Source organism: Mus caroli, chromosome 11 (assembly GCF_900094665.2).
Source record: "Mus caroli chromosome 11, CAROLI_EIJ_v1.1, whole genome shotgun sequence".
Taxonomy (NCBI): Eukaryota; Metazoa; Chordata; class Mammalia; order Rodentia; family Muridae; genus Mus; species Mus caroli.
This window is the reverse complement of record NC_034580.1, coordinates 71,167,515-71,181,701: the sequence shown is the minus strand read 5'-3', so window position 1 is coordinate 71,181,701 and position 14,187 is coordinate 71,167,515. Positions and strand designations below refer to the sequence as shown.

At 42.3% G+C, this 14,187-nt stretch overlaps 1 protein-coding gene across 2 annotated transcripts in view; it reads left to right on the top strand.

Moving 5' to 3' along the window:
* The window catches only part of Glod4 (glyoxalase domain containing 4), a 24,243-nt gene that overhangs the window by 5,047 nt on the left and 5,009 nt on the right, over nt 1–14,187 (top strand). The window contains exons 3-8 of one of the 2 annotated variants that reach the window (XM_021176886.2): nt 437–557; nt 2,187–2,331; nt 5,446–5,582; nt 5,958–6,044; nt 6,656–6,769; nt 6,865–6,951. In XM_021176886.2, the coding sequence (XP_021032545.1) occupies nt 437–557; nt 2,187–2,331; nt 5,446–5,582; nt 5,958–6,044; nt 6,656–6,769; nt 6,865–6,951 (691 nt within the window). Of the gene's footprint in view, nt 1–393; nt 558–2,186; nt 2,332–5,445; nt 5,583–5,957; nt 6,045–6,655; nt 6,770–6,864; nt 6,952–14,187 lie in introns of both variants that reach the window. The other variant, XM_029483343.1, reaches the window with a different exon arrangement.

Here is a 14,187-nt window from a genome sequence, read left to right as displayed (position 1 = left end):
ATACTGAGTAACAGTAATACTGAGCAACAGCATACTGAGTAACAGTAATACTGAGCAGCACTATACTGAGTAACAGTAATACTAAGTTTAGTATCTGTGGCAAGTTGGAAACTTTCAAGGTCCCTGGGATTTGCATGCTTGCTGACTGCCAGGCAAAGAAACTATTTTGATATTAGACTATAGAACTGTCCTTAGGATTCCTTCTCCTACATTGTTTTTAAAAGTAAGTCTTTCCTTAAATAAGTGCCAAATGGTTGGTGTGTGCAGTGTGTGGTGGGGGTGCTTGAGCTCTGTCCACAGCTGCTGTCAGCACCTTCGGAGTCATCTCATCCTTATTTAGAATGTATGGCACTGAAAGTGACTGGCCACCATGTGTTCTAAAGCAGGAAGCAGAGTTTCCTGTGCTCACTGACTTCACTTGCTCTCATTCTTTTAGGCCTTATGATGGGAAGTGGAGTAAAACAATGGTGGGATTTGGGCCCGAGGATGATCATTTTGTTGCAGAATTGACATACAATTATGGCATCGGAGACTACAAGCTTGGCAATGACTTCATGGTAAATATCACTCTGTCCTAGTGGATCTGGATGAGGCTGAGACAGTTATAATAGTCCAGGTTAGAATCAAAGTTGGCTTTAAAAAATGAAAGATTGTATGTGTATAAAGGTTCTGCCTGTATGTATGTATGTGCACCACAAGTGTACAGTATCTGAAGAGGTCAGGAGAAGGTGACGATCCCCTTGAACTGCAGTTAGGGATGGTTGTGAGCTGCCCATGTGGTCCTCTGCAAGAACATCTAGTACTTTTAACTATTGAGTCATTTCTTCAGTCCTAAACAACTTTTTAAAATTTGAAGTTGAAAATAGTGGTTAGTGAGGAGGTGACATTGAGGGAGGTTCAGAGGAGGGAAGGGACCTATGGCAGCATGTGGATGGAAGGGGATTCTAGGTGGAGGAAAGAGCCTGTGTGCAGGCCCAGACCCTGACTTAAGAGTCCTAAGGAATCGCTGACTAGAGAGAGGGGTAAGAAGTGACATGATAGCTGGGTTGTGGCACATGACCAAAATCCCAGCATTTAGAAGGCTGAGGCAGGAGGGTTATGAGTTCTTGAGCCCAACCAGTGCTACATATTTAAGACCCTGTCTCAAAGGGGAAAAGTGTGCATAGTGCTGGGCCTTTTAAGAGCCATCAAGGGGGGCTGGTGATGGCTTAGCAGTTAAGATCACTGACTGCTCTTCTGAAGGTCCTGAGTTCAAATCCCAGCAACCACCTGATGGCTCACAACCATCCGTAATGAGATCTGATGCCCTCTTCTGGAGTGTCTGAAGACAGCTACAGTGTACTTACATATAATAATAAATAAATAAATCTTTAAAAAAAAAAATCCATCAAGAGAAAACAAAGCCTGTGGGTTACTTGAGAACAAGCTGTAGGATGCTTTTTTGAAACACTTACTCTGGCAACAAAGCAGATGGTAGGTTGACAGAACAGGAACAGCTACAGTAGTCCAGGCTGTACACGGCTGGCTTTCCCAGAGGACAGACTTATACACCATTGGCAACTTTAATTAACTTTTGCCTTAAAGTGTTGGTGCTCAAAATCCAAAAGTGGACTGTGGATATACCTTAGTGGTAGAGCACTTACCTAGAATAAGCAAAGTTTCCAGTTCAAGGTCAACCTCATAAATGAATAACTAAGTTCAAATTGTCTCAAGTGGATAGCTAATCAGTCCATGTAAAATCAAGATTTTTCTGCATTTGTCTTGAAAACTGAAGAGTTTTTTTTTTGGTATTAAATGGATTAAATATCACAGATATCTTAAAAGATTTATTTATTTTATTGTATGTGAGTACACTGTCACTGTCTTCAGACACACCAGAAGAGGGCATCGGATCCCATTACAGATGGTTGTGAGCCACCATGTGGTTGCTGGAAATTGAACTCAGGACCTCTGGAAGAGCAGTCAGTGCTCTCAACCACTGAGCCATTTCTCCAGCCCAATATTTTAATTTCTTTGCTCTGATTTATAAATGCCTGCATCTGGAGAATTTGGAGAGGACACCTAAAACCCTCTTTTGAATCACTATAAGAAAATGCCAATTAAATCTTAGGCTCTGGGGTTTTGGTTCCTTACCTTGTCCTGCAAAGCTCTGTTGTAATGTTATGTGTGGATGTTATTTGTCACAGGGAATCACGCTTGCTTCTAGCCAAGCTGTCAGCAATGCCAGGAAGCTGGAGTGGCCACTGAGTAAAGTTGCAGAAGGGATTTTTGAAACTGAAGCCCCAGGAGGATATAAGTTCTACTTACAGGATAGATGTCCATCTCAGTCAGGTAACTACATTAGGCCAGGCAAAGCCTGTTTAAAGGCACATTTGATGAAGATGGGATGGAGAGGGGTCTGGGGTGGAATTCTTTCTGTATTACAGCTTTTTATATTGATAGGATGTATCTTTCCCAAGCCAGTGTTCTTGCCTGTATTCTAGGAAATTATTCCCTTTTATGTACATTAGATATATGTTGTATATTAGTACCTAGCTACAGAGAGTCTACACTGGTTCTGTTCTACAGATAATTCATCTTTTTAGGATGTTTTTCAGCAGCAAATAACAGCAAACCCAACTTAAACCACTTTGAACACTAAGAGCATGGGTCAAGTTCACAGAGCAGGTAGGAAGACTGAGGGTTGGTTCAGTGGCTCAGCCATATGAAGACCCCAGGTTTTCCCTTTCTGTTGTCCTCTCATGCTGTTAGGGCTAAGTCCCACATTAGTATGATATGCTGGGAGCAGGTGGGGCTCCGTGAGCCTGCAAACAGACTTTTTAAAGAGGAGAACAAACCTCTGGAGTCTGCCAGGTCACTCACTGGTCAGATTTAATACACTCTGTCTGTTTAATACATGTTGAGTATCCTATTCCACAATTCCAAAATAGCAGATTAAATTTTTGTTTTGTTTTGTTTAAGACTGTGTCTTAGGGTGGGTGGCATGGCATGGGCCTTTACTCACAGCTCTTGGGAGGCAGAGGCTGGCAGATCTCTCAGTTCTGGGATAGCCAGGGCTACACAGAGAAACCCCATCTCAAAAACAAAAACAAAAACAAAAACAAAAAACAAAAAAACTAACCTCTGTTAACGAGTAGTATAGGCTAACCAAGAACTCAAGGACTGTACCGCCTCGACCTCCAGAGTGCTGCACTCTCAGGCTTGTAACCATGCTCTGTAAGCTTGAGATTCTAGTGTTAGGATTTTTCAGATTAGGGATCCTCAGCCAGTAAAGTCTATGCACGTTTTACAAACTGAGCTACTTCTGCTCCCAAGCATTTCAAGTAAGAGGTACTCAGCCTGGACTTAAAATAACGGCAGACTCCACATTCCTAAGGTATTTTTGTCCTTTGCCAGGCTAAGATCTCTGAAGCTTTCATTTCCTGATGGTCTGATTTGGACTGCACCTGTGACTATCCTGCAGGCCTGCTAGCTCTGGGGACAGTGTCTGTGCTACTTGCTCAATTCTAGGGAATAAAATTAAGGTCTCTTCTGTCACTGAGCTCAGGTTCTCGATGAACTTGGATTTGATAATTTTGCAATCAGTGGAGGATGGTAAACTTGAGTTTCCCAGGAGGAGATCCCGTGGGAAGCACTGTGGTTAGTCTTGGCATTGCTATCCTGCCGAGGGGATGGAGGTGAGGGGAACTGAGGGGAAAACCCTCAGTTTGTCATAGATGAGTCAGATGTAGTTGTACAACAGCTCTTTACAAAGTTACCTTAGCCACACCCAATGGCACAGACCTATAATCCCAGCTCGTAGGAGGGTTTATAGGCTAAGGCTAGAAGGCTTCCTTGGACTGAAGAGCAAGGCCTATCTGGGCAACCTCTTGAGAGCCAGTCTCAAAAGTGGGCAAAAAAAGGTTGAGTGACAGAATGCTTGCCTAGGGTGTGAGGTCCTAGGTAAAGTTTCTATATTGCAGGAAATAAAAAAGGAAGAGAAGAGAAGAAAGAAAAGGGAAAGTGCTTCACCACTTAGTGATAGAACACTTGTCTAATGTGTGCTTCACAGGGCCAGGGTTCAGCACTGGCATGGGTGGGGGTTGCGGGTATCAGAAAATCACTTACAATATGATATATTTCCATTATATTTTAGCTGCTTTTAGTTGGCTTTTTGTTTTGTTTATGTTTTTGTTTTTCAAGACAAGGTTTCTCTGTTGTAGCCCTGGCTATCCTGGAGTTCCCTCTGTAGACCATGCTAGCCTTGAACTCAGAGATTCGCCTACCTCTACTTCCCAAGCATGCACCTGGCTGGCTTGCTTTCTCTCTCTTTCTTTCTTTCTTTCTTTCTTTCTTTCTTTCTTCCTTTCTTTCTTTCTTTCTTTCTTTCTTTCTTTCTTTCTTTCTTTAATTACATTTATTTGTATATGCCTGCTAGATTTTTTTTTTTTACCTATTGCATATACAAAAGGAAGAGGAGCAGAGGAGTGGGAGGGGAGGAAAGTAGTGTCCATGTGTCTAGAGATAACTACTATGAGCATTCCAGAGTCTGTGTCCAAGATCTTTTATAGAAAACAATCCATACACATATATAAATGTACCCTGCATAAGCCCTTGCAGGAATTCCATGGCAGCGTTTCTCTGCAGAAGATAAGCAGCCTCTGTTGTTGGGTGTTTGTTGTTCTAGTGTCTCATTGTTCTGGGCCACACTGGGAAAGGCCTCTGTGAGAAAGAGCCCTTCACACAGCCACAGTTGCTTTCTCAACTGCTGAGAACGGACTTGCTTTTTCAGTACATTTTTAAAACTTTCGGTACATTCTGTCAAATCAGTGCCCACAAACTTTCTAACTTACACTCTGTCATTTTAATTTTTTTCCCTGCAATAAAACAGCTAGCATTGATAGTTTGTCAAGACAATAAAAATTAAATAATGAAAAATAAACTACTTGTTCTTTCTTAGTTTATTATTCTTTTTTTTTTTTTTCCTTTTTTTTTTTTTTTTCGAGACAGGGTTTCTCTATGTAACCCTGGCTGTCCCGGAACTCACTCTGTAGACCAGGCTGGCCTCGAACTCAGAAATCCGCCTGCCTCTGCCTCCCAAGTGCTGGGATTAAAGGCATGTACCACCATTGCCCGGCTAGTTTATTCTTTAAATTTCATAATTTAACCCCTCAGAAATACATTTTGCTGTTTAATTCAAACATGTAGTTTTTCCCACCAAGTGATTATCTCTTGGTCATTTATTTGGCTCATGTTTCATTTCATGTTGGTTTAAAATGCTTTCCTTATAAACTAAATTCTTTGGATAAAAAGAGAGTTGCTGGAGATCGAATGGAAGCCTTGTATGATTGGCACACACTCCTCCTCCAGCCTTCTAAGCTAAATTCTTAACATTTGCTTGAGCTTGTTGGGCCTTTTATCCCATTCCACTGAAGCGACTTCACACATTGGTCTCCTCACCCTCAGATCCTGTATTAAAGGTGACTCTAGCAGTGTCTGATCTCCAGAAGTCCTTGAACTACTGGTCTAATCTCCTGGGAATGAAAATTTATGAGCAAGATGAGGAAAAGCAACGAGCTTTGCTGGGCTACGCTGATAACCAGGTGAGTGACTTCCCGAGGAACAGCTTGTCTGTTCATAAATCAGGTTAACATGAAAGTGGTTCCATAGTTTCTCCACAGTGATTCAGTGAGTTTCTCAGTGAATAACAGGAAATAAACCCACTAATAACCTTACTACTCAGATACTTCCTTGGTTTCGTTCGTCATTAGCTGACCTGTAAGCCTTGGAGTTTCTCCTGAGTACCTCCTGCCACACCATAGGAATGGTACCACATCCAGCTGTATGTGGGTGCTGGGGATCTGTACTAAGGCCTTCACACTTGCGTGGCAAGCACTTTACCAAACACTAGAGTGTTTGCACTACACACATGTATAGCCTAGCAGAAATCATCAGCCCACTCTCTTATTTCTCTTCAGTGTAAGCTAGAGCTACAGGGCATCCAGGGTGCAGTTGATCATGCAGCGGCCTTTGGAAGAATTGCCTTTTCTTGTCCTCAGAAAGAGGTACTATTTTATTACCTAATTGTTTGTTTTTTAAATTCTTTATTTTGTATATGTGTATGTCTATGTCTATGTGCCAGTGCAGGTGCCTGTGGGGAAAGTCAGATCCCTCAGAATTGAACTTACAGGGAGTTGTGAGCCTCTGGAATGAGTACAAGGAACCAACCTCGATAGAGCCATCTCAGTGTGTGTGTGTGTGTGTGTGTGTGTGTGTGTGTGTGTGTGTGTGTGTATGTGTTGTATACATAAACATGAATGCAGATGTCCATACAGGACTTCCCCAGGAGCTGGAGTTAGCAGCATTTATAAACTCCCTGGCATGGTTGCTGGGAACTGAACTTGCATCCCCTTTGAGAGTAGTACTTGCTCTCAGTTGCTGAGCCATCTCTTCCACCCCTGATTGGTTAAGTTCCGTTACTATCTGGTTTCAACCCAGCTAAGAACTTTGGACTTCCTGTGAGTTCATTCTGCTTGTTGCTTTGTTTCATGCTTATCCATTCTTTTAAGAACCACCGCAATAATAAATTCCATCCAGTGGTGCCTTGGTCAAATGAGGACGGTGCCAGAAGAGCTCTATGTGAGCCTTGCTTACTTGCCCTTTTGTGTTTTTCAAGTTGCCAGACTTAGAAGACTTGATGAAAAGGGAGAGCCACTCGATCCTGACTCCGTTGGTGAGTCTGGACACCCCAGGGAAAGCGACAGTGCAAGTGGTCATCCTGGCTGACCCTGTAAGTATTGCTTAGCAAGGGGATAGGCTATCCCGTCCCAGGGATTTCTTCAAAGATTTTTTTTTTTCACATTGCTTTTCTCTTTTATGATGTAGGATGGACATGAAATTTGCTTTGTTGGGGATGAAGCTTTTCGAGAACTCTCTAAGATGGATCCAAAAGGAAGCAAATTATTGGATGATGTGAGTCTTGTTTGTACATCACTGTCATTATAGGGCAAAACAGGATGGTATAAAGGACATATGGAATCCAGGTTCTGTCAAGCATGTCCTTTCCCTGTTGTGATGACTTTTATTCAGAGACAGTGTCTTCAATGTCACCTACTTTATCGCTTATAGAACTTAGCATCTCCATCTTCCCACTGCCTCAGGCTAACTAACCATTCTTTGGATTAGTGGATGAGAGTTGCATCCCCCTTTCCTTTCCTTGGCTGCCTGGTTATCTTCTCTTCCTTCCTACTTGTTCTCATTATCATACCAAGAGAACCAGGAGTTCTCATCTTTTAAAACTTTTCTTGGGAGACAGAGGGAGGGGATCTCTGAATTCAAGGCCAGCTGATCTACATAGCAAGTTCTATGCTAACCAGGGCCACTTAGTGAGACCTTGTCTCTTAAAAACAGAAAATAGTGGCTACAGACATGGCTTAGTGATTATGAGAGCTTACTGTTCTAACAGAGGACACAGGTTTAGTTCCCAGCACACATGAGAGGATCCAGTACTGCTTGTGACTCCAGTGTCAAGGAATCTGACACGCTCTTCTGACCCCAAGCGCTCCTGCGTGTACTTGGTGAGCATACGTTCACTGAGGCACACAAAACTCCAAAACAACCCCCTTCCATGCCATTTTCCATCTTCAGATAGTTGATCTTTTGAATTTGAGATATGATTCTGTGTCTCCAAACTGACTACAAATTGGTGATCCTCCTGCCTCATCCTCCCAAGTGTTAGGACTGTATCATCATGTTTCTTTAATTAGATTTCTGCTTTAAAGATCTCTTTGCCCATAGTTTCTATTTCTTGTCTGAAATGCATACTTCATCTCTCTGCACTAGATCTTGGCAGCAAATAGTGTTTATGTTGGTGGTGATCTCATCTTGCCAAATGCAGCAGCTTTTGTTCTCATCACACTTGAGTTTTCATCAGGAAAACAGTAACCTGTTGTTGGACTCTAGTTTCTAATGTAGACCCAACACGGAGTAGACATTCTCTGAATACTTTGCAGACAGGGACTCGGGTGTCCCAGTTGACCTCGAGTTCCTAGGTTCAGAGGACCTTCCTGCTTCAGCCTTCCATGTAGATAGAAGGTAGGCCTGATCTCGGGGCCTCCTGCACTTCTGAATACCCAAGTGAGTGATTAAACGAATCAATTTATCCCAGTTCTATACTTTTTTGATCCATATAACTGGCATTTCAGCAATTTGTTAAAATTGCCTGAACTTTTAAAAGTTCCTTTAGAGCTTTATCTAAAAAGGTGAGAAAATAAAAGTATTGGGATTGCGGTGTGCTTTATGGAAGATAATTAACTATAGTCCTAACTGTAGGCACTCATTGCAAATTAAAGGAAATATGTAAAAGATACCTATTAAGGCTTTAGTCGTGCAGGAAAATAGACTGTCGAGGATCGAGCTCTCGGTTAGCAAGTATGCTGCTCTTTCTTTCTTTGTTCTTTCATGCTCGGCAGCCCCTCCCCTCCTGTGCTGTTGTGCTCCTTCTTCACAGCTCCCGACACTTCTCCCAGGCAACCACTGTTCGAATTGCTGGTGCAGTAGATCTATTCTGTTTATTCTTGGATTTCAAACAACTGAATCCGTTTAATAGGTATTTTATTATGATTAACTTGAGATTCCACCATGTAATTGCATGTATCTATCTCATGTTTTGTGTTGCTTTTATTAGATAGCAATTTGTTTCTCCATTCCCATGGTAGTGTACATTTAGATTGTTTGTGGATTTTTATCTATGTAAGGAAGGGTGCTGGTAGCATTCATGTTTAAATCTTCTTGCAGCGACATGTTTCGTGTCTCTAAGACCCATACCCAGGAGAATTGCTTTACTGTACAGGAAAGTGCAGCCAGCTGACAAGAATAAATATAGCGAAGTGAGTCTTCCTTAGCCTGTTTCTCTTTCCATAGTTTGTTATATGCATTTCTGAAAGTATTAAATGTAAACTTCAGAAACAAGTAACTCGTGCGTTTAGGCTGTGCTCTGCTCTGAGTGGCATGTGAAATCTCTTGTTCTCTTGCTCTGTCCACCTATGGCAGAATCGTCTCTGGGCAGAGTATCGCACTGTGTACACAACCGAATATACAGCTCCCTTAGTCACTTAGTCACTATCTTGTTACTAGATTAACTCTTAGTTCAAAACCTTTATTTTACTTAATAGTGGTTCAAAAGGACAAACATAGCAGTTTGGTTATGTCAGAGAATAGCTGGCAAGATGGCTCAGTGGGTAAAGGTCCTTGCTGCCAAGCCTGCCAAGCCTGAGTTCAGTCCCTGGAACCCACATAATGGAAAGATCGAATGGACTCCCTGCACAGTGGCATATGTGCACCTACACATACTACACTCAGTAAGTAAATAAGTGTAATGAACTGAAGGGTAGCCGTAAAAGTACATCTCTTAGGTAAAAAGAAACTAAACTAGAATCTAGTCACATTACTCTGGACAGCTGTTTTTATTTCATGTAGAGTAAATGCTAGGTTGGTAAGATCAAACATAAGAACAAATCTAAAGAAGGAAAACTATGTCCTGGTTTACTGTTGCACCTCAGAACTTGGAAAAGTTAAAGCTCCTGGTGAATCCTTAGTTAAGATGAGTAGCGGGAGGGGAGGCATAGTAGACAAGCCTAGGATCCCTAAAATAAAGTTTGGGAGGTGTGAAGTTACAGGGTTGGTTCTATTCAGGCCTCCTGGGGAGTACTGGGAGCTCTCACTGGGGAGCGGGTGTGTGGTGTGTGTGTGTGGCTCTGTCTGAAGCTGTGCTTGCTTACACTCTCACTGGCATCTTTGTCATTGCTTCCTTGATTCTGGTGGCAGTTGTAAAAATGGAGGATAGTTTCTTGTTTTGGTTTTAATCTCCAATGAGTAATGGTGATGAGCACCTTTGTATAAACTTATTGGCAGTTTGCTTCTTTTATAAATTAACTATTCAAGTCTTGTTGATATTTTTGCATAGTAGTTTTGATTTTTTTGATATTTCATGAATTAAAACTTCAAATATACTCCAAACAAGAGAGTCCAACTGTGCTTCTAGTTCTCTGCATCGCTTTCAGTGTCCCTCCCTCCCCACAGCACCCTGTTCCTGCTTCCCCTCTCTCCTTTTGCTCGGGGATTCTCAGGCACATCTCAGGCTTTGGAACATTTACGCTAAAATACTCAAGTATGTTTATATTTAAGGCAATTTAAAGGAAATAAGAATTAAACAATTTCTTTATGTACCATACACTTTAAGAAGAGCAAGACTAGACATACATAGATGTATAATTTTACCTTTGTGTGCATATGTCTGGGGTGTGTGGGGGGGTAAGTATGGGCTGCAAATGCCGCAGTGCATATGTGTGGGTAGAGAGTAACCTTGGGTGCCATCCACACCTTCCTTGTTTGAGAGTAGGATCTTATAAACACTTCATATACCAAGTTCAACAGGTGGCTCTGAGCATCCAGAGATTCTTCTTTCTCTGTCCCCATCTTGACCTAGCTGGGATTACAAATACCTGGAACTGCTCCTGGCTTTTCATGGGTCCCAAAGATTTGAACTCTTGTCCTCGTACTTACAAAGAGAGTGCACTTTAATCATTGAACCATCTCCCCACACCCTTACTTCTCAAAATTTTTGTTTTGTTAAGTCATATATTGTTTTTTTGAGGCAGTGTCTCTCTATGGAACTCTGGGTGGCCTGGAACTATGTCAAAATGAGGCTGGCCTTGAACTCTTAGAGTTCAGCCTGCCTTTGTCTCCCAAGCACTGGGTTGTATCTACCCCCATGGCTTTTTTTGAGAATGAATCTTGTGTAGCCAAGGCTGGTCTTGAAGTTGATATGTAGTTGAGGAGGACCTTGAATTCTTGATATGTTCCTGTCTCCCCAACCCTGGGATTATAGGCATGAGTTATCATGCCTAGCTAGAGATTCATTATTCTCTCCTCCCCAGGCCCCTTCCTGCACACTCTGTATGCTCTGCTTGTGTGCATGTGGTAGGACAAAGCAGTACCTTCCTCTATCACTCTCCACCTTATTTCCTTGAGACAGGGTCTATCACTGAACTAGAAGTTTGTAATTTCTGGTTAGCTATGGCTAGCCCGTCAGCCAGCCAGTTCTTATTAATCACCGGTCTCTGCCTCTCAATGCTGTGGAACAGGCAAAGTGCAGCCACACTTTTTATTTGGTACCAGGGATCTGAACTCAGGACCTCATGCTTCCAGAGCAAGTGCTCTCGTCCACTGAGTTATTTCCCTATCCTTGTTGGCCTGTTTCCTTAGACGAGGTCTTAATATAGCCCAGGCTGTCCTGGAACTCACTATTATTGTGGGGTAATCATCAGAGAAGACTGCTTAGACATGGCTTTAAGCCAATAGAAAGTCTTTATTGGCTGGAGAGATGGTTCAGTGGTTAAGAGCACTGACTGCTCTTCCAGAGGTCCTGAGTTCAATTCCCAGCAACCACATGGTGACTAACAACCATCTGTCATGGGGTCTGATGCCCTCTTCTGAAGACTGCGATAGTGTACTTACATATATAAATTTAAAAAATCTAAAAAAAAAAAAAAAATCTTAAAAAAAAAAAAAGAAAAAGAAAGTCTTTATTAGCTGGCCAGCAACTATACTGGGTGTGTGAGATCTCAGTGTAGCCCAGAGCCTTTCTAATGATGAGCTTTTAAGCAAAAAACTATATCCTGGGTTGATATACTTTAACTAACAAGAGCAGTTACCAAGAAGTAGAACTACAGAAGCCAAAAGCAAGGTTAGTATATTTAGAGTCTTTCCCATAACTATGGACCTTAATGGATTAGGCCTTTGTTTTAGTTTTGGCAGGTGGTACTGTCTATGTGTGGAGTTTTACAGCCTGAACAGTAGTTCCACCATGGAGTCAGTTGTGCTAAGGTCTTGGGGCCTACTAAGTTCTGGGGCTGTGTTACACTATGTAGACCAGTCTGGTCTTGACCTCACAGAAAAATCTACCTGCCTCTGCAGTGCTAGAATTAAAGGTATGTACCACCACACCTGGCATGCTTTGAAGTGTTCTTTTTTTTTTTTTTTTNAATTAAAGGTATGTACCACCACACCTGGCATGCTTTGAAAGTGTTTTTTTTTTTTTTTTTTTTTTTTTCAGTTCCATTTTCCTTTATTGTCTAAGAATTCTATATACACATAGGAATTTCTTTTCTGGTCAAATCTATTTGGAGTTCTACAGGCTTCTTGTATATTCATGGGCATCTCTTTCTTTAGGTTAGGGAAGTTTTCTTCTATAATTTTGTTGAAGATGTTTACTGACCCTTTAGGTTGGGAATCTTCACTCTCTTCTGTACCTATTATCCTTAGGTTTGGTCTTCTCATTGTGTCCTGGATTTCCTGGATGTTTTGGGTTAGGAGCTTTTTGCATTTTGCATTTTCTTTGACTGTTGTGTCAGTGTTCTCTATGGTAACTTCTGCACCTGAGATTCTCTCGTCTATCTCTTATATTCTGTTGGTGATGCTCGCATCTATGACTCCTGATCTCTTTCCTTTCTCCAGGGTTGTCTCCCTTTGTGATTTATTGTTTCTATTTCCATTTTTAGATCCTGGCTGGTTTGTTCAGTTCCTTCACCTGTTTGGTTGTGTTTTCCTGTAATTCTTTAAGGGATTTTTATGTTTCCTCTTTAAGGTCTTCTACCTGTTTACCTGTGTTCTCTTGTATTTCTTTAAGGGAGTTATTTATGTCCTTCTTATAGTCCTCTATCATCATCATGAGATGTGATTTTAAATCAGAGTCTTACTTTTCTGGTGTATTGGAGTAACCAGGGCTTGCTGTGGTAGGAAAACTGGGTTCTGATGATGGCAAGTAGTAGCCTTGGTTTCTGTTGCTTATGTTCTTGCCCTTGCCTCTCACCATATCTTTATCTGTGGTGTTAGCTGGTTTTGCTGTCTCTTTCTGTCCTACAAGCCTGTGTGTCAGTTCTCCTGGGAGACCAATTTTCTCCGGGAGGAATTTAGTTATGGAGAACTGTAGTACAGGGTCAGTTCTGGGTTGCAGACAGAAACCAGAAGGATCCTGTCCCCAGCTGATCCTTGGTTCTGTGTCCTGATGGCTCTGGGAGGGTCTCTCTTGGGCCAGGAATTTGAAGTGAAGTGGTAGTCTTACCTGTGCTCGAAGGTGTGTAGGCACTCCTGGGATACCAGGTCTCTCCTGGTAGTATTTGTGTATGTAGCTCTGTGACCTGTCCCAGGCCATTCCTCAGTTCCTGTGTCCTGAGGGTTCCCCGTGGGTTCCTCTGAGCAGCAGTCCTACCTGCACTCACAGGCCTGTCTGCACTCCTCTGAGGCTAGCTCTCTCCTGGTGCTACCTGGGTATGGAACCCTGTGTGCTTTGAAGTGTTCTTAAGTGCTATGTGTATATTCTCCAACTCTAGATTCTCCAAGTCACAACTTGTAACTAAACCAAGGCTTAAAAGAATTAAGTAATCACTCATGTGTAGCTGGCTTTTTCTTCTTTGTGAGTTCTTCTTACTTCTAGCCTTCTCCACCCTTTTCCTTCCACCCTTTCAGTCCCCTAAATAATGATGAGAGAAAACAGGATAGAAAAGAACGAGATCCCTGAGCAAGGTTAGGTGGGGTCAGAAAGGGTTTGACGTTAGACTTCTCTGGTGACTCGGGACACCAAGGTCCTTGGGGCAAGTTTTTGATCTTCACTGTCAGAATATCTAATTTCTTCTTGCTTCATTTTTGTGCACAACTACTTAACAAACCACAACCAACAGCAACCAAACAACAATCCCCCAATTTCTTAGGGCCCTAGCATTTATGTATCCTCTGAAAAGTCCCCAGAATTCCAAATGTCACAAAAATCACAGAAACTATCTGTAGCTGGCAAACCATGCCTCTGCTAGAGCACAAGGCAAATCATAGTCAGCTGCTTTGAAGCAGCCTCATATCCTATTCGTGGGATTAAAATGAAAGCATATTTTGTAGGTTATTTCTCGGTGAAATGAGCCAATTTAAGGGCTGCAGAAATGGCTCAGTAGTTAAGAGCACTTTCCAGCACCCACAGGGCAGCTCCCAGCTGTCTGTAACTCCAGTTCCAGGGGATGCAACAGTACCTCAGACATACATGCAAATAAAACAGCAGTGTAAGCCGGGCGTGGTGGCGCACGCCTTTAATCCCAGCACTGGGGAGGCAGAGGCAGGCAGATTTCTGAGTTCGAGGCCAGCCTGGTCTACAAAGTGAGT